The 19561-nt window shown below is 42.1% G+C and overlaps 1 protein-coding gene across 3 annotated transcripts in view; it reads left to right on the top strand.

The window, feature by feature from the left end:
* KLHL29 (kelch like family member 29) overlaps positions 1 to 19561 on the top strand; it is a 578142-nt gene that overhangs the window by 367228 nt on the left and 191353 nt on the right. For all 3 annotated transcript variants that reach the window (XM_030555343.1, XM_030555342.1, XM_030555341.1), the window contains 2 exons: positions 8505 to 8646; positions 9448 to 9987. In XM_030555343.1, coding sequence (XP_030411203.1) covers positions 8505 to 8646; positions 9448 to 9987 — 682 coding nt within the window. The remainder of the gene's footprint in view (positions 1 to 8504; positions 8647 to 9447; positions 9988 to 19561) is intronic.

The following is a 19561-nucleotide window of genomic DNA, read 5'->3' as shown; positions in this document are numbered from 1 at the left end:
GAAAGCTGCCTGTTTTAAAGGGCTGGGCATAGGCAGTCTGGTCTAGCAGTCAAGGCTGGGCTATGCCCACAAGTCAACGATGGCCAGGAGGCTGTAGTCACTTAATAGGGCTTGGAGTAATCACTAGAGCCAGGATCAATAAGCAAGTCGGGGTCAGAGTCAGGCCAGGGCTGGAAACCAGAGATCAGAAAATGATTAAAAGGGAAGGCTCTTTATATTAAAAAAAAATGAGTACAGAAGAGAAAAATGCAGGGAACCAAATGAAGCCCAGTAGAGTGATGGAATTATTCAGCCAACTGGTAGTAGATCAGTAGTTTCTATAGCCACAAACTAGCCAGTCTATTGTCAAAAGCAATTTCAGGTTGCAATAATTTATTTACATGTGATTAATTTACTGTATTAACCTTTCTATAATGCATGTCTGAACACCTGTGATAAGACTTTGAATTTTTATAGTGCTTTTGAGCTGAGAATCTCAAAGTGCCTTACTAACATTAAAGTATTGAAATTTACAAACCCATAGTAAGGAAATGAGCTATAGAGCGGTTAAGTGACTTGGTTAAGACCACACAGAAAATCTGTAGTAAAGCTAGGAGTAGAACACAGGTGTCCTGACTTCCAATCGTGTGCCTTAAACACAGATCAGCCTTCTTCCCCATTGTCTGACTCTCTTGCATTCACTCAACTTGCAAAGTGTAAGATGCAGTTACATGTGGTAGCTCATGGGTACTAGCTTATTCAATTAGTTTAACTCTAAGCTAAGCAAGACTGCTTATTAACACGTCTGCTTCAGAGTGCTTGTGCACAGCACCACTCACATCACCAGCCATGGTGAGCACTGCCCTCCAGGGGCAAGGGAAATAGGGAGAGAATTGCTTGGTTGCATGAAACTGAGTATAAGGCAAAGGCACTGAATACTGGCACCCTTTTCCCCAGGCAGTGATGATTTTAGCTAACATCTCGCCGCTGGGGGTATCAGAGGCACAGAGAGCACACCTGCTACTGGCATCCAGAAGCTACTTAGGCCCATATGTTGCTAGCCTGTTTATTGCAATGGTGCCTGCCAGAGTTATTACAGACTGATGTGGGAATGTGTTCTACCATGGACGAAGCTATAAAGCTGCCACCCCCAGAAACCTATGAGAGAGAACTGCAGAATGGCACCATGAAAGTTTAATCGAGATCTCTCAGGAGAATTTAAGGGACATCTCTGCGTACATAAACGAACTGCTTTGCATGGCCTGCCTGCCTGACTCTAAAGAGGAATGAAAAGCAGATAACAATGCTACCTCTCTTTGTCGTACCACTGCCTCTTCTAGGACGAGTCAATTAATGAAATGTCAATAACTGTGTCATGCTAAGTTGGGGGTGCCATCAGTACATCATTGTAATGGAAAATCCATTTACGTTCTTACCCGAGGTTCTTTCTCCTGCACTGGGCTTGCCCATGCTCGAATGCTGGGATTGATTGGACTGTGGTGGAGTCTCAAATAGGTCCTGGCTCGCAGCATAGCTGGATCTTCTGGTCAACTGTCCCCCATCCTCCTCCTCCTTATTCCTTGCCTGGGGTCGGTGTCTTAGGCTCCTTGGAGGTATCCATGGTGGTCTACAGGCTCCTGGTGGTGTCTCCTCCAAATACGACAAGCAGCTCTTTATAAATGCAGCAAGTCTTCAGCTCAGCATCAGTTTGGTTTTTGGCCTCCCCGGCCTTCTGTTATGGCTGCTGCAGTTCCTTCACTTCCATGCAGCACAGCTACTGATGCCTGTCGTACCCCTTCTCCTGCATCCCTCATCCAATCTGCTCATAGATGTCCACATTTCTATGGTGGCTCATACCTGCACAGCTTATTCTCCCCTTAGGCCCAGGAGATCCAGTATCTCCTGTCTACTCCAGGCAGGAGTGTGTAGCCAGCATGGGCAGCTGGGCAGTCGCACACAACAGTGTAGAGCTGCTAGGTGTGCTCGCCAAGATGAGAAATCAAGAAAAAAGGTATTTCAAAATTTCACAAGGTTTTTAGAGAGAGGGGGGCTTATGGTCTCCGTGACCTCTGGGCAGTGGAGTTCACAATTGTGACAAAAGCGGTCAGTATTGGGCATTGTGGGACAGCTGCTGGGAGACTGTTAGGGTCAACGTAGGGAATGAACGCAGTGTCTGTGCGTGCACTGCATCAACCTCAGTACATTGACCATGGCTCAGCACCGGTCGGGAGGTGAGGTTACTGTGGTGCCATAATGGGGCACTTACGTCGGTAGGAGACAAATTTAAGCGTAGACACATGCACTACTAGGTTGATGCAAGGCAGCTTACGTTGGCCTGACTGTAGTGTAGACTAGTCCTAAGCACTTTTATTTATACCGCCACACGTAAAGCTAGTTTCATTTGATGTTTAGCTGTATATCAAACTGATAAAAGCGGCAGGAAGTTCCAAACTAAAGCTAACAGACTCTCCAGAACTCACCTCTCTCTATTGAAATTGTAAAATCAGTCATAATGTCATAGATTCATAGATTCATAGACTCTAGGACTGGAAGGGACCTCGAGAGGTCATTGAGTCCAGTCCCCTGCCCTCATGGCAGGACCAAATATTGTCTAGACCATCCCTAATAGACATTTATCTAACCTACTCTTAAATATCTCCAGAGATGGAGATTCCACAACTTCCCTAGGCAATCTATTCCAGTGTTTAACTACCCTGACAGTTAGGAACTTTTTCCTAATGTCCAACCTAAATCTCCCCTGCTGCAGTTTAAGCCCATTGCTTCTTGTTCTATCATTGGAGGCTAAGGTGAACAAGTTTTCTCCCTCCTCCTGATGACACCCTTTTAGATACCTGAAAACTGCTATCATGTCCCCTCTCAGTCTTCTCTTTTCCAAACTAAACAAACCAAATTCCTTCAGCCTTCCTTCACAGGTCATGTTCTCAAGACCTTCAATCATTCTTGTTGCTCTTCTCTGGACCCTCTCCAATTTCTCCACATCTTTCTTGAAATGCGGTGCCCAGAACTGGACACAATACTCCAGCTGAGGCCTGACCAGCGCAGAGTAAAGCGGAAGAATGACTTCTTGTGTCTTGTTTACAACACACCTGTTAATGCATCCCAGAATCACGTTTGCTTTTTTTGCAACAGTATCACACTGTTGACTCGTATTAAGCTTGTGGTCCACTATGACCCCTAGATCTCTTTCTGCCATACTCCTTCCTAGACAGTCTCTTCCCATTCTGTATGTGTGAAACTGATTGTTCCTTCCTAAGTGGAGCACTTTGCATTTCTTTATTGAACTTCATCCTGTTTACCTCAGACTATTTCTCCAATTTGTCTAGATCATTTTGAATTTTGACCCTGTCCTCCAAAGCAGTTGCAATCCCTCCCAGTTTGGTATCGTCCGCAAACTTAATAAGCGTACTTTCTATGCCAACATCTAAATTGTTGATGAAGATATTGAACAGAGCTGGTCCCAAAACAGACCCCTGCGGAACCCCACTTGTTATACCTTTCCAGCAGGATTGGGAGCCATTAACAACTACTCTCTGAGTATGGTTATCCAGCCAGTTATGCACCCACCTTATAGTACCCCATCTAAATTGTACTTTCCTAGTTTATCTATAAGAATATGATGCGAGACCGTATCAAATGCCTTACTAAAGTCTAGGTATATCACATCCACTGCTTCTCCCTTATCCACAAGGCTCGTTATCCTATCAAAGAACGCTATCAGATTAGTTTGACACGATTTGTTCTTTACAAATCCATGCTGGCTATTCCCTATCACCTTACCACCTTCCAAGTGTTTGCAGATGATTTCTTTAATTACCTGCTCCATTATCTTCCCTGGTACAGAAGTTAAACTAACTGGTCTGTAGTTTCCTGGGTTGTTTTTATTTCCCTTTTTATAGATGGGCACTATATTTGCTCCCTTCCAGTCTTCTGGAATATCCCCCGTCTCCCATGATTTCCCAAAGATAATAGCTAGAGGCTCAGATACCTCTTCTATTAACTTCTTGAGTATTCTAGAATGCATTTCATCAGGCCCTGGTGACTTGCAGGCATCTAACTTTTCTAAGTGATTTTTTACTTGCTCTTTTTTTATTTTATCTTCTAAACCTACCCTCTTCAGGTGCAGTTTACCCCTCAACTTGCAATTTATATACCTTTTTAAAGTGAAACTTTAAACAAAACAAAACAAAAAAGTGAAAAAACTCCTACCTAGATTGTGTGCGATTTACCTGTAATTAAGAACACAGAGTGAATGACACATTTAAATGGACTCTGAAAATATGCAGAGTATTGATTGAGTATTCTCTGTGGTCTGTTGTGTGTTTCAGCCATTTCTGAAATGCATGCTTTTGTTGAGATGGGCTGTAATAGACCTTCTAGAGACCTTCTTGTCTTTTCATATAAATAGGCATTTGGCAGCGTTTTAAGATGCATACCTGATAGAATTTTGTTTAATGCATTTCACTTTTTTCATGTGTTCCCTGTTTAGTTCCAACAAGCATCTGACATAAAAGCTAAAGATAAAAGTGTGACATAGTACAATTAGTTTCTGTGAAGTCTGCCTAACACTAATGGAACACATCTCTTCCCTATGCACAACTAGCATAATGCAGACCATTTTTTAATCATTTGTGTTATACATGAGAAGCTGAAATGAGTACTTTTGTGCCCCCGCACACACATAACGAAGATCCCTGTGCTGATAATATTGGAAATAATTAATCTTTCCAAATATGCAAAGCAGTAATTTCTGCAATCAAGTCAGAGACATGTAACACTTGTAATGTAAACCTTTGTACAGTAAGAAAAATAACCTGGAATTTTGAGTAGAGTCTAGCAATACAGTAAATATCAGGAAGTTTTGTAAGCTGCTTTCGCCTTTTTCCATCCAGTATTGTCTAAATTGTGCCTTATTAGTGTGTGTTGTGATTTCGTACCAACAAATTTGTAGCTGTTCCTGGTCAAATAAATACAAGCTTAAGAGTGCAGTTTGAAATCAATGTGCTGGATTTGTGCATTTAAATCCATTGAACCATTAAGAAACAGGATTTGTGAACATGCTTTGTGAAAATGCTCTCTTGAAAAAGTTCCAATATTTTGCTGAAGCAGAACAGATTTATTATTGTAGCAGACTAGCAGGGTTCTTCCCACTGTGGTCTTTCCAACATTTCATAGTTATAATTAGAAATAGGCTCCAGCTATGGAGTTTGAGTCCAGATGCAAATGCAACTTTCCTAAATTTCAGGGTGTGTTTGGATTTAGTGCTGTGGTTTGATCTGCTGGAGAGACAGCCTCAAGCTGTGAAGTTTGGGGCTGAATTTTCCCAGTGTTTGGAAGGGGGTTGGACCCACTGCTCTATTTTCAACCCACTTCTGGATATACTTTGGGGATTCTGCTACAGTTATGGCATATGTTTGGCCCTATATCTTTCAGGATGCTGATATAATTTCATCTGCCTTTAGAGTTACTCCACTATTTACCCTAAAACAATTTTCGTGGTTTAAGCGTGTGACAAAAGTTGCGCTGATAAGGTCTGATGGTTACTTCATTGTGTTCTGCACCTCTTGATGATGGTATTACAGTTAATTTTAAAAAATGCTTAATAAACACTTCAGACAGCCCCAATACTTAAACAAAGAATCACAGCACACAGCTGCCAAATTTAAAATAGAAGCACTTACAAAGATGGCACAAATGGATTGTGTCATATATGGGGGTTGAATATGAATATTGGGTTCCTTCTGGAAAAGGTCTTGCCTCCTATCCTCTGTTGATTACATATTGCATTTGCTGCTGTAGAACATAGGTGTGGGGTAGATATAAAAGGTACAGGAGAATATATTCCACCCAGTTTACTGGCAGGGAACAACAGCATTGCATTTCTTCTACCCCCCGTTTTCAGTCCTGTGGAGGGCAGGACGGCAGTGCTCGGTGTGGTATGCTGCAGTGCTCCATCGCCTGTGTCGAGTGGCTTGGCAGCAGTTGAGTGGTGCAACTGTTGAGCGGTGCAGTTGCACATAGAGAAAAGTGTCTGGAGAACAGCTGATAGAAATTTGTCACTGTTTTTTTTTTCTTTTTAACAGATTTTAATTTGAAATTTTTCATGTGAGATTTTTCACAGGCAAATTTCCAAACTGAAAAATATTCAAAATTCTGATTATTCCCTCTCCTTATGTTTTTTGCCATTTAATTACAGTATAATAGAAATGCTATCTAGAGGATTTTTCCCTTCATTTTTTCCTCTTTATCTTTGTTTTTTTCCTCCTGTCAACATTTTCCAAAGTCAAAAATGTTTTGAAAAGTTACAGAAGGAAAAAAATGTGAAAAAAAGAACAAAATCTAAGCCTGGGCTTTTTATTCATTTTATTCCGCTTAGTGGGAATAATGGTGAAGGCAGAAAGTGAGGAAAGTGGTAAAAACAAAAAATTAAAAATGTAATTATTGATTTTGGAGAAAAAAAACAAATTAGAAACCAAATTTTCATTTCACGACTTTTCATAAAAAATCATCCAAAATGACATTTTATAGGAAAAAAGTACAGTTTTAAACAGAAAAATTGATCAAGTTAAAAGATACCACCTCATCCACCTTGTCTCTCTCAAGCTATACTGTGCTAGCAGCTGGCCAGCAGGGAGAGCAGCACAAAGAAGGCTGTTTGCCTCCAGGCAGACTCGGGGAGGGAGAGGTTCTGGCTACTGGGTCTAGCTCTCCCCACTGCTCTAGGAGAAAGAAGGAGAACCCCTGTCACCTTCCAAAGCTCGAGGGAGAAAGGTGCTATTGGTGAGAGGCTGGAGATGAAGAGGAAGCAGCGCCTAGAGGTGAAATGAGGGATTCAGAGGGGATTGGGGTGAAAACGGGGAAATGTTAGCTAGAAAGATGAGGGGCAGAGGTAGGGTGACCATATTTCCGAAAGAGAAAACCCAACACCGTGTGAAGCTAGTTCGAGCACACACACACACACACCCTTGCAGGACTGTTCCAGGTCCTTCACCCCACTCATGAGGGGTTGCTGCTTGCCCAAGCCCTAAACCCTCACCCCCCCATGAGAGGCTGGGGCTGGCGTCACTGCTCACTCAAGGCCTGCCTGCCCCCGCCAGAGCCTTGCCTCCCCCACCTGTGTGGGCATCGTCATTCTCCCCCCACACCTCCCCCGCCCCCTCCGATCATGTTGGCAAGAGCAAATGTGACAAATGCCTACTTATCCCAAAAAAAATCAGGACAATGAGGATGGTTTAAAAAAGGGACTGTCTGGCCAAAATGGGACGTATGGTCACCCTACGCAGAGGGACACTCTGAGGTAGGGGGAGTAGTGAGAAAATTGATGGATTTGGAGTGGAAGGGGAACTACTGATGGACTTGGTGGAGAAGCAGATATATTTTGAGAGGCCGGAGATGGGAGAGTTGATGGGTTTGATAGAGGGGATTTGAGGTTCTGCTGAGGGCAAAGGGGTTTGCAGTTCTGACAACTTGCATCTGGGACAGCAGCACCAAGAGCATTTATAGAGCCAGCTTCTCGTCCCTCAGCTTTAGGGCCAAATTACTTCTCTGAACATAGAGCAACAAGTGGTCAACCTGGCAGACAGGATTTATGTGTTTGAGGGCTCTAAATATTGTTTCCTCAATGCTCATTCACTGACTAATAGGCAGCTTGTTCCATTTGTTTTATGGTTGCTAATACCAATAAACACTTTTAATCCCCCAGCAATGAAATAAACTGCAGTTCTAGAGAAACTGGACTTGCTGGAGCACTCAAAGGCATCTTTTCAGTAAGATCATGAGTTGTTTGGGAGGAATCAGTGAAACTGAACGGCTGCCTAGCTGAACATTTAATCCTGTGTGATTGTTTACATTTAATCCTGTATGATTGTCATGATTATGCCCCCGTCCATGATTAGTGAGTCTTGCTTCTTTCACTACTTTACAATTATGTTAACAGCTTTAAAGAACTGCCAGCATAGCCACTTTAGCAGCAGACAGTTACACTGTGCTTTTTTTATTATTATTAGTGTTCAATTTTAGGGGTTGCCAGACACTAAATACTAAGTCTTCTCTTTATAGTTCTATGGTAATTTGTCCTACAGTTATAAAGTAGCTCTTTTTTTTCCTCCTGCTTCCTGCTAAGCAAAAACTCACTTTAAAAAAAAAAAGACTGAGCAAACAGAAAATTGTTCATTTTTTTAATATAAACAGTGATTATATTAATAGGTTTATCAAGGTTAAAAAAAGAATGCAGAGCAATTTATTTCTGAAAATCCTGTGGCTTTTTTTTGTTTTGGTTTGTTTGTTTGTTAATGGTGGTTCTATTACATTTTTCCAGAAATATTTTTTTCAAATGCTGTTTGTATTGTGGTACTGACATTTAGTACAAGTCTGGGTAAAAATGATATTTAAAGATCTTAGTATATATTCTTGTACTACAACAATAAATGCTGCTAGCTTTCAGGTACAATTATTATTCCATCTATTCTTAACATTTTTATTCCATGTATTCTCTCTCTTTCTGGTAGACGCCTTGCATTTCCAAGACTGAAAATCAGCCTCAAGGACTTGCAACTAGTGTTAGGTGGGGACAGACACCCATCAATCAATCTACACCCTGGGACACAGATGAACCACCCTCTAAACAGATGAGGGAGAATGAAAACCCAGGTATGTTTCCAATCTTCTTTGTAATTCTGCCAGGGAAAATAGTTCAAAGCAAATTCAATACACTATCTCCAATTACCTCTCTAAATTAGACTTTATTGTTAGTCCTTTTTATATATACACATATATATATATATACACACACACACACTGCAGCTGGATTTTTCTCTCTCTTTGTAAAGACCCCCTCAAGTTTCCTATACAGCAGGGCTAATAGAAATATATTAAGATGCCTGCAAGTTCATTAATGTGTTTTTCCCCTTCTCTGTTTTTGCCAGAGTAAAAGGCACTGGGTAGTACTTTAAGATCTCTTTTATGTCCAGAACTACCTGAAACGATTTCCAGCTTCCAGACACACATTGTACATTGTGCAGCTATGCCAGATGCCTAATTGCAACCTCTATGTAGTGGCTGGAACACTACTATTACACACGCAGGGTGTTTGTCAGGGAGCCATGAAATCACGGTGGGGAAAGAGGTTAATTTTCTTGGAAGCATATACTTAAGCTGCATAAAGCACAAAATACATAAAATTGTAAACATGCTGCATGTTACCTGATCAGTATTTTAACAATTGCACTCACATCACTGCAGCAATTTTAGGCACTTATCAGTTTGGAATAGTTCCAGATCCTGCACCATTTTATATATTGTAAAGAAAAAAAGAAACCTTAGGTGCTACTAAAAGGTTCATTTATGGGCAGCATTTACATATAGAGAAAGTTAGTGTTGGGTTTGTTTGGTTTTTTTTTTTTTGCCAAAATTGTTCTTATTGCTAGCTTTCTTTTTTCCTCTCTGTCCCAGGTACAGCACCATGGGTTACAACAGTTGCAGCCGGTAGCCAGCCAACTCTTATAACTCATTCATATGGAATGACTCAGCCTCCAACCTTCAGCCCAGCAGTGAATGTCCAGGCCCCTATCATTGGAGTTACACCCTCACTCCCTCCTCACGTTACCCCTCAGCTTCCATTAATGCCAGCTCATTATCAGCTTCAACAGCAGCCTTCACAGCCTCTGAATAACATGGTTGTGAACCTGCAAAGCCAGCCTTTGTACACTAACAGCCAGCCGATCATGTCCTCTGTGACTGGGGTTGGTCAGGTGACTCACCCAGGCCACACTGCAGTAGGGAATGGTCATATGACTTGCCCTATTCTGCCTCCACCGCCACCTGCTCTGCCTTCAGCTGCCCTACCCAATAGTGTTCCAGCTACCAATGGGCCGGCTGCTCCTCAGCTTCCTCCCAGCCAGACGGGCAATCAGGAGACCACAAATGGGGTACAAATGCTACGGACTATTGGCGTGGGAAAGTACGAGTTCACAGACCCTTGGCATCCAAAAGGTAAGTCAGACTGGACCTCTTAATGTTGTTTTTGATACATGGTGCCATAATACACGGGCTCTCAGGAATGAATTAGGCCACAGTATTCAAGTTGTGCCAAGAAAGCTGTAAAAGAGGCACAGACTAGCCAATAAAAACATCTTTGCTGTTGATGTACCTGTGCCAGCACTCCAGCAGCAGTTTCCTGTCTTGTGCTCTGCAGTAGCTTTTATGAATTAAAGATGACAAAACCAATTCTTAAGAGGGGGAGAAAGAAAAGCTTGGACTTTTTTTAGTATTGAATGACACCTTTTAGGGTCCATCAAAGAATCTGGTATTCCACATCTCAAAGCACGTGAGATAGCTGCTGTTCAGTGCTGCACAGTTTCTATGATTCCTTTTGAGATGTAATATATTTATTTATATCAGACCACTTTCTTTGGCTTGAGTTGAGCCTGAGCTGCAAGAGTAAAAACTTGTTTTTAACTGATTCCGCCCTGTGCATTTCAAAGGGAACCAAACAAGTGAAAGTTGCATTATTGACTGGAACCAAAGAAAGTCAATGTTAAAGGTGGAGGTCTATGCACTATCCACTTCATTGGGCTTAAGTGTTACAATAATCCTATGAACAGTGAATCTTCAAAGGTTCATCCTTCCTGAAGAGCAGCTTCGAAATGTGCTGCTATACTCAGGGAAATGGAATGTTATGTTCAGAGTTTCAGTCTGATACCAGACACTGGAATGTTGTTTTAATCTAGTCTCTGTGTGGTGATCATTTTTATTTCACTTTTTGGGTTTTGCCCAGCTTTTAAAAAAGTTATTAACATACCATATGTGAAGCTGAAACAAAATTTAGCTTAAAAAAAACCCACAAACATCTTGTCAGCAAAATCTATTTAATTGATGCAAAAGAACACAAAGAATCCATTAGATTAGTGGTGTTATTTTTATATTTGTGTTTAGGCAAGACACGTGTAAATTATGTACTCACTATGAGCTATTAAAGTCTATTGTGTAAATCTATATTAAGGCCAAGGGATCTTTATTAAAAAATGGTTGGTCCAATAACCCTTACTGCTTATTATGTAAATTCTAGTTTGGCAGGTGCAAGCCCTTACCAACACCTCTTGAAAAGCCAGTACTGCCCATGCTCAGAAGTTATTTTCCAAAGCAAAATATTGTGACTGCTTTCTAGTTTTCCAGTCCCAAACTACCAGATACAACTAAACCCCACTGCAGGCTGTTAGCCTTCCTTATTTTTCTCTCCTATAAAAGCTAAATGGGCTTTGAGTGGTACAGACAAGCAGTTGAAAATGGGTAAACTGCTGTTTTGAGTGTTTTTTGTCATTTGCTTCCCTTAAAACAAATCCTTCTAGTCCAAGACCTTGTTTTCCTGGATGGTTTTACATGTTATAAACCATTGGGAAAAAGGGACTTCTAGACAAAACCTGAGAGATTCTTAGCTGTGGTGGTTCTATTAGATCCTCCTCTATTATACTGAAGCCATTTCTTTTCCAGAGCAATGTTTCTCAACCTTTGTGGCCGGTTACCTCAGTTTACCAGACAAAGAGTGTGATTACATTACAACGGCTGCAGCAGCACAGCACAGTAGCACCACAGTTTAGATGCCTCCTACATTGATGGAAGGGATTTTCCATCAGTGTAATTAATCCATCTCTCTGAAAGGCAATAGCTAAAAGAATTCTTCCATTGACCTAGCTGTATCCACACTGGGAGTTAGATTGACCTAACTACATCGCACAGGGCACAACATTTTTCACAGCCTTTAGCGACGTAGCGAGGTCGGTCTAATTTTTGAGTGTAGACCAGGCCTAAGGCCCTGATTCAGCATGTGCCCAGTTGTAAGTACTTGTGTAATCCCATTGAAGTCAATGGGATTGCTTAAAAACCTTGCTTAATCAGTGCCAGTAGCTTCAGGTGTTCCGGATGCAACCTACCACTCCCCATCCAATTGTGGGCATTTAATTTGCAATATAACTCTGTCTGCTTCAAACCATAGTCTAATCTCATTAGGGTGACCAAATCGCAACAGTAAAATATCAGGACACATTGGGGTGCTGTCAGCCCCACCCACAGTCCACCCCACTCCTCTCAGGGTCTGCCTCCACTCTGCCCCAGGTACTGCCCCCTCCCCATTCAGCGCCTCTCCACCACGCCCTTCCTCATCCTCCCTGCCCTCTGTTAGCTTGCTGCGTCCCTCCTCAGTCCCCAACCCACCGCTCGTCTCTTCACCCTCGCTACCCGTCACTCGCCTCTTCACCCCCCCGCCCACCACTCACCTCTATGGTGCGGATTTCCCCTCTGCAGGGTGGGTGCTCACCCTCCCCACCTCTTCCCGCCCAAGCATCCGCCCTCACTCCGCCCCCATTCCACCCCTTTCTCCCAAGTCCTCTCCCCTGCCCTGCCTCTTCTCCACTCCTCCTCTGAGTGTGCCGCACCCCCACTCCTCCCCCCTCCATCCTGGAAAGCGCTAAGCGCTGCCAAACAGCTGTTAGGCGGCGGGAAGCACTGGGATGGGGGAAGGAGTGGGGATGCAGTGTGCTGGGGGGAGCAGGAGAGAAGGAGATGAGGAGGAGGGACCTTGGCTTCAACTTTTCCCCGTGGGTGCTTCAACCCTGGAGCACCCACGGAGTCGGCGCCTCCCACACGCTTGCCTCCTTATCTGAATTTCGGGACAAATGGCTTCCCAATCGTACATTGATCGTAGGGTGACCAGATGAGAGGAAGAAAATATCGGGACACGTGGGAGTTGGGGAAGGTCCACCGGCGGAGCAACAAAAAAAAAAAAGCTGAACGCTGCCAGTGGAGCAAAATATTGGGACAAATTGCATCCTGACAAAAGATCAGTTGGGATGTGGGACAAACACCTAAATATTGGGACGGTCCTGATTTTATCAGGACATCTGGTCGCCCTAAATCTCATGGTGGAAAATTCATTATCATGGCAAGCTTTTGATATTGGTTTTCAAACTCTTGACTATCAATGATGCTAACACTGCACCAAACTCTAGGCTTGCAATTGTAAAAGTAGTATTAGCTCCGTTATGTGTTAGAACAGGGAAACAGTGGGTTACTTGAATTCAGAGAAGCTACTACTTAAGGTGAGGAAAGGGTACAGAGAATGCCAATCATACAAGGCCAAAGCAGAAGAACTTAGTATCCCTCCGTGTGATTGGGAACCTTTGTTTCTAGGACATGTTCAGAAGCAGAATATGGAGAAAACCACCAATTCTAACTAGTGACAACTGCTAACCGATTAGCCGTGCTATTTTTCATAAATTGCTGGCTAGACAGCTGTTTTCCCAGGAATTAGATTTAACTAGCTTCCCTATGTAAGGTCATCAGCAGCTAATTTATTCCCTGTCTTTTAATGGTAAAGAGAGACAATGAAGCATGCATATACAAATGCCTCAAAAGCAGAGCTTGTTTTACAAAAAAACCCAGGGCATTTCTTCCTCCACTTCTAATCTTGAAAGCCTTTATTTATAAAACTATAATTCTGCTTGGCAAATCGAATGTCAAACAAGCATATACATTATTTGCTTTTTTGGCGGGGGAAGGAAAGGAGGCGGCAGGAGGCCAGGGAGGGAAAGGAGAAGAAAACTGAGTTTTGAAACCCGACCTTTAAAACTTGCTGTGGTAGAGTAGAATTCTTATTGTAAACCATGTGGGTTATTTTTTTTTAAATTGTTTTAATTTCTCCCTTAGGGGATTTAAGGCTCTACAGCCCAATTGATTTCACGCTCTTACATGATAGACAGCTTGCTCTCTGAGAAGAAATGGAAACACAGTGTGATGATATCAAGCTGTTGAAACATTTAAAGTCAGAACTGGTTCTTTACCATTTTTTAAAAGATTTTCTCTCTCTTGCGGAGGGACCTTGGTCAGCGATATAAGAAGATCTGCTGCAGACGGCCTTAGGATCTCTCTTATTAAATTCTTCAGATTTTCTTTTTTATTGTTTGACTTGACAGTCCAGTCTTGCACAGGTCTGAATAATTACAGAACAATCCCCTAAGTGAAAGAAGAGATCTTGCCAGTCAGAATAAGGGGAGTACTGATATTTTTAGACTTCATTAGTGAACTGATTTGAAATTTCACATTTCGTTTCCTATAATTATGTTTCATTTGGCTGAGTTGTATTCCTGTAGGGGCCACATTAGAATGCATTCACTCAAAACTGTGTTTCTTAATTGGTTACTTCTATTTAAAGCTAAACAAATAAATTACAAAAAATTAAAGGCACTTTTGATATGCTGTTTCAGTTGCAGTAGGTCAAAGTGATCTTCTGTAATGTATGACTGAAGAAGTCAGATTGTTTGGGTTTTCTTGAATGTTAATAAGAGCAGTTACATATAGCAGATTTTCTTTCTATTTATGGTGTAAAGGACAATCCTGCAATGTTTACTCATGCAAGTACTCCCTTTAATTGTAATATGACTTCTTGCATAAATAAAGATTTACTTACATGAGTCAGGCTTGCAGGATTTGCCTTTAAGTCTTTCTTCCTAACTGGGTTGTGGGAGGCGATCCTGTGAGTGTTTTTGTTGTTTATTTTTTGTTGCATATTAAATACATTTTGTTTATATTTAGCCTCATTAATCAAATGGATTTCCTATTTTAAAAGCAGCTACATTATGGGAAAAGTTAATAGTATTTTAAAAAATAATTACTTTTATGCACCATGTGTGAAGAATTGTATCTCTGTGCTTTGTGAAATGTGTGGGATCTATCATACGTGATCAACAGTAGTACTGAGATGTGACAGTAACTGCCTTTGGCTGAATTTACAGTAAGCATTTCTAGCTGTCTTCCAAAACCATGTCATCTTCATATAGAAATGTCACACAAATATTTTAGTACAGAATTAGCTATTGCACTCCATCCCTGTTTCAAGTCCTGTTCTGTCTTGGAAAGATAAGTGTCATGGGAATTAGAAGGAAAGTATATTCAGAGCTATGCGCTGAGGATCTACTGAAGCTCACATAAATAAATATATACATGCTTGCTGTAGAATATGAAATTATAGTGAGTCAAGAAGAATGTTCAAGTACAGTTTTAGTATCTGTCACTTGCCCAGCCCACCTGCCTGGAGGAGTAAGGGGATGTAAGTCGCTCCTTTACTCCCTCACACATGCTACGTGCATTGCGATTCATAGCACAATGTAGGAGAGCAGCCTCTTCAGGGCTGCTATTTCACCTTCTGCACTGTTGAGCCTGAAGTGGGGCAGAGCACAGCTGAGCCAGCATACGCGATGGGTGGAAGTAATCTGTATCAGATAAAGGACTGGAACAGATTACATCCTTTCTGGAGTAATGGGGCAACTAGGTACCAAACTGAGATTGAGTCCTCATGGGGCAGCACGACTGCATGCTTCCTCTTACTGAGGGCCTGTGGAAAATCCACAGAATAGTCCTGCCGTGTGTACTACATTAAAATTCCAAGACAAGCTCTGAGAACTTCTCTCAATATGAAAAGTGTATTTTAAAGCAATTTGATATTACGTCAACCATGGAGGCTAACGAGGTTCTGTACTGCAGTGCTTTCCCCTTCAATTTATAATTAGTCTTGAGAGGCTTTGGTTTTAATTTATGAATTTTGATGGATAATATTGCTGGTTATTTCCAGGTATTTTTCTTTTATATTTACTGGTTTAAGTGTTCTTTTCACTGGCAAGGAAAATAAATCAGATGCTGATTGTGGTTCAGAAAGAAATAACTGTAGAAGTCATCACAGATGAAGAAATAAAATCTGAGCATTTCGTAGCTATAATACTAATTTCTCAACGCTTCATTTTCAAACTCTATCAAACATCATGAATTAAAACCAAGGTGATGCCTACAAATGAATACTGTTGCACCATCACTGACCTAATCAAAGGGAGCATTTATACTCTTCACCCTTGACCTCATTACACTGGAACTCTCTTTAGTTCTCAAACAATACTATTATTCTTTGTAAATGTTGACTTGATACAACACAGGGTTTTGTTGATGATCATCCATTTCTCTTTCTGTGGAAAAAAATGATGTTTACTAATTTAGTGCTTATTTTTAAAGGGGCTTCAGCTTGACCTACAGTTTTGTGAGTGTAACTAATTCTGGGCAGAAAATTGTTTGGGAAAATTAACTGCAGGTGCAAAAGCTAACTTTTAGCCCTCTAACTGCCTAAGAGAAAGCAGAGTCCTGTGGTTAAGACATTGGATTGAGACACAGAAGAGCTGGATTCAATTTTTGACTTTGCCACAGACTACTTGTGTGGTCTTGGACAAGTCATTTATTCTACGTGTCACACTTCCCTGTTTGTATAATTGGGATGATAATACATCCTCTCTAATCTCCTTCAACTGTTTTGTCTATTTAGACTGTAAACTCTTCAGGGTAGTAAATTTCTTTTACTGTGTGTTTGTAAGTGCCTAGGACATTGAAGTCTTGATCTTGTTAGGCCAAAATATAAATAAATAATAATCTGTAGGCCCAATGTGGTAACTAGATATCAGCATTCTAGCACATTCACCCACTGGTTTTAACTCGCAAATAACTGCATGTACAATGTCAGACCCAATCTTTCCAAGATTAAATATAATGATTTTAGGGAAGCTTTAGGCACTCAGACACCACAGTAATCAGCAGAACGAGGTTGCAATAATAATTTTCGCCAGTGCATGCTCCAGCAGGATTGTTTTCAAAGTTCACTACTATATCTTAATGCCACCATTCTTCACATACAGAGAGTTTTAGTGGAATGGTCAAAGAGAATTTGTAAGAGTCCTACATCACTTACAGAATGCACAGTATAAAGAATTTGATCTGTAGTTAATTTTTTTTTGATTGATGAATTAGCAATCCTGAGCAAGTGCACGTCTTCTCATTTCTGACTTCTAACCAGAACATGAGAATCTAATTGCTACAATGTATTTTATTGGGACATTTGCAAATTAATTAATGAGCGTTGCCTAACTCTCTTAAAAGTAATCGACTGCCTGATACCGTCTTTAATGCTGCTTTTTTAAATAGAGTCATAGGTACCAGATCTGGTACCCTTGAGTTCTCATCCTTTTGAAAGTAATGTGTGACAAATCTTACCTGGCTTATGTCTTGTACTGGTAGATGATGTGGTTCTGCCACCAAAAGATCCTGTCCATGATAGAAATGGGGATATATTTGAAAATATGATTTAAAAAAAATCTGAACAATTGACACAATTTCTTCCTGCCCAGCTTCTTCAAACAGTGGGTGAGGGATTAAGGCTTTGAATGGGGGAATTGGTTCTGAATATGAATGGCAAGTCACTGTGGACCAGGTCTAACTATGTCCAAAGTGGTTTTGAAAAACCACACTCAAGAAGAGGTTCCACAGAATATGGTTTCCGAATCCCGTTAGCCTTGCCCATGCCAATGTCAGCCAACTATTTTCAAAATAAATGTAGGGGGAGTCATGTCTGACCTTTGTTTAATTTTATTTTCAAGCACTGCTTTCTCTGTAATTTGGTCCTGTCCATTCAGTACAGTAGCCACATGGAACAAAGTACGGATTTTTTTTTAGGGCCCTTTGGATTCACACCATGTGAGCAGCAAATTCCCATGGACAATTTGCAAAATTCTTTGGCAGGCATTAATCATCATGCCTTGGCTACCGCATTTTCCTCCTCTCTGGCCTTTCTGACACTCTGACTTCACCCTCTTGAACCCATCAAAAACTCTACTCCAAAGTTCATTTGGACCATCTTAAAATCCCTTTATTGGCTCCCTGTATCCTCCCAAATCAAATTCAGACTCTTTGCTCAAGGCTCTTAAATTTACTTTCTAATTTATCTGAAACTGTCTCCCTTTGTTCCCACTCTTCCCTGCCCTTCTTTCTTAGACTCATGCCACTTATACAGATGTTCCATTTGTATCATTTTATATGCCCACCTGTCTACCTGCTTTCATGCTATTCTGTATGCTTAGAACAACCTTCCTCAAGTTTTTCTTTATCACTAACTTAGACACAGTAACAAGGTAAACCACAAATTTCTGTCCAGAGCTTGGCTGTCCCTGGCGTTTCTCTCAGGATTTCCTACCTTGGCACGGGAGCCACTTCCACTATAATTTCTTTAATTTTCTAGTAGAGTTAACAAACTGCACCAGAATATACTGAGTCAGCAGAAGTTCAGCACCTTACCAGCTCAGTATTAACCTTGCAGATGGCATATCAAGCAGGTGGCGATTCTCAAATACACGGAAGCATCACAGACAGTGCTGGAGGATGCTCAAAAGATGTGGACGCTTGTATAGCAGAAGCCACCACCATGTTCTGAGCCAAGCAGTCACGGCCTCCATCTGCAGCTTTTTCCCCTCCTCCATTTCCTTTTCTGTCTTCCCAGGGTTTTTTGCTGTTAGGTGCCGATGGTTCAGTCATTGGGGTGTCTCTTTGTCTTGCTGGATGCTCTGATTTAGGGTCAATTTCAGTCAGTTCTTTAATGACCTTACTTATTCCACCCAGACACACCTCATACCTACTGTGCTGTTTTAGCAGGAGACAATGTTTTTTACAATGTGAAGTGCAGTGGGAAACTGAGGCACGCATAGGATTCATAAAAATATTTCAGAAAATTCCCAGTTGGTCACAAAGACATCGTGACATGAAGCTTACTGTGAAGCTGAAGATTAGAACCACGTGTATGCCAGCTGTGTTGTACGGCTGTGAAATGTGGGTGCTGAGGAGACTGAAGAGTGGTGGATTGACGATTCTAGCCATCTTCAGCAAATGCTAGAACAAGATTAGCAATGAGGATATTCATAGACAAACCCAGCAACCACCTGCATCACCCCTGGTTTGGTCTTGGCAGTTTTCTTGGTACAAACATACATTTAGGATGGAAGACCAGCAATTCACAAAGTGCATTAATGGAAGGTGCATTTCATGGTTGGCAGCTACATGGACTCTTCACTGGCACAGTGAGACCACCAGTGATGGAAATAGACTGAACATCCATCCAGAACATCTTAGCTAGAGATCAGTCTGGACAGCACTCAGTCTACAGCAGGGGTTCTCAAACTGGGGGTCGGGACCCCTCAGGGGGTTGAGAGGTTATTTCATGGGGGTCGCGAGTTGTCCCACGACCAGCCTCTGCCCGAGGGTGAAAGTAGAAATAGGGACTTGCCAGTACGCGGCTGAGTTGGGGCTGGCTCTGGCCCCCAGAAGAGGCGGGGATCTGGGGAGAAGGGGCAGGGATAGGGGAGTCAGAGCCAGCCCCAGCCTGCCCTGTACCGGTAAGTGCCCTCCCCCTCCCCTGCTGGGGTAGCAGTGGCAGCTGAGGTCTCTGGCAGCAGTTCAAAGGGCCCAGGGCTCAGCTGCTGCCACCGCCCTGGGCCCTTTGAGCCACTGCTGGAGCCCCCAACTGCAGCTGCTACACCAGGGCTCTGGTAGCGGGGCTCTCAGGGCTGTTTAAAGGGCCCGGGGCTCCCCTGCCTCTACCGCCCTGGGCCCTTTAAATAGTCACTGGAGCGGCAGTGGGGCTTCGGCGGCTATTTAAAGGGCCAGGGCCATAGTGGCAGCAGGAGCCCCGGGCCCTTTAAATAGCACCCAGAGC

The sequence above is a fragment of the Gopherus evgoodei genome, chromosome 3, assembly GCF_007399415.2.
Source record: "Gopherus evgoodei ecotype Sinaloan lineage chromosome 3, rGopEvg1_v1.p, whole genome shotgun sequence".
In the NCBI taxonomy this organism is placed as follows: Eukaryota; Metazoa; Chordata; order Testudines; family Testudinidae; genus Gopherus; species Gopherus evgoodei.
This window is presented reverse-complemented; position numbering and strand designations above follow the sequence as displayed.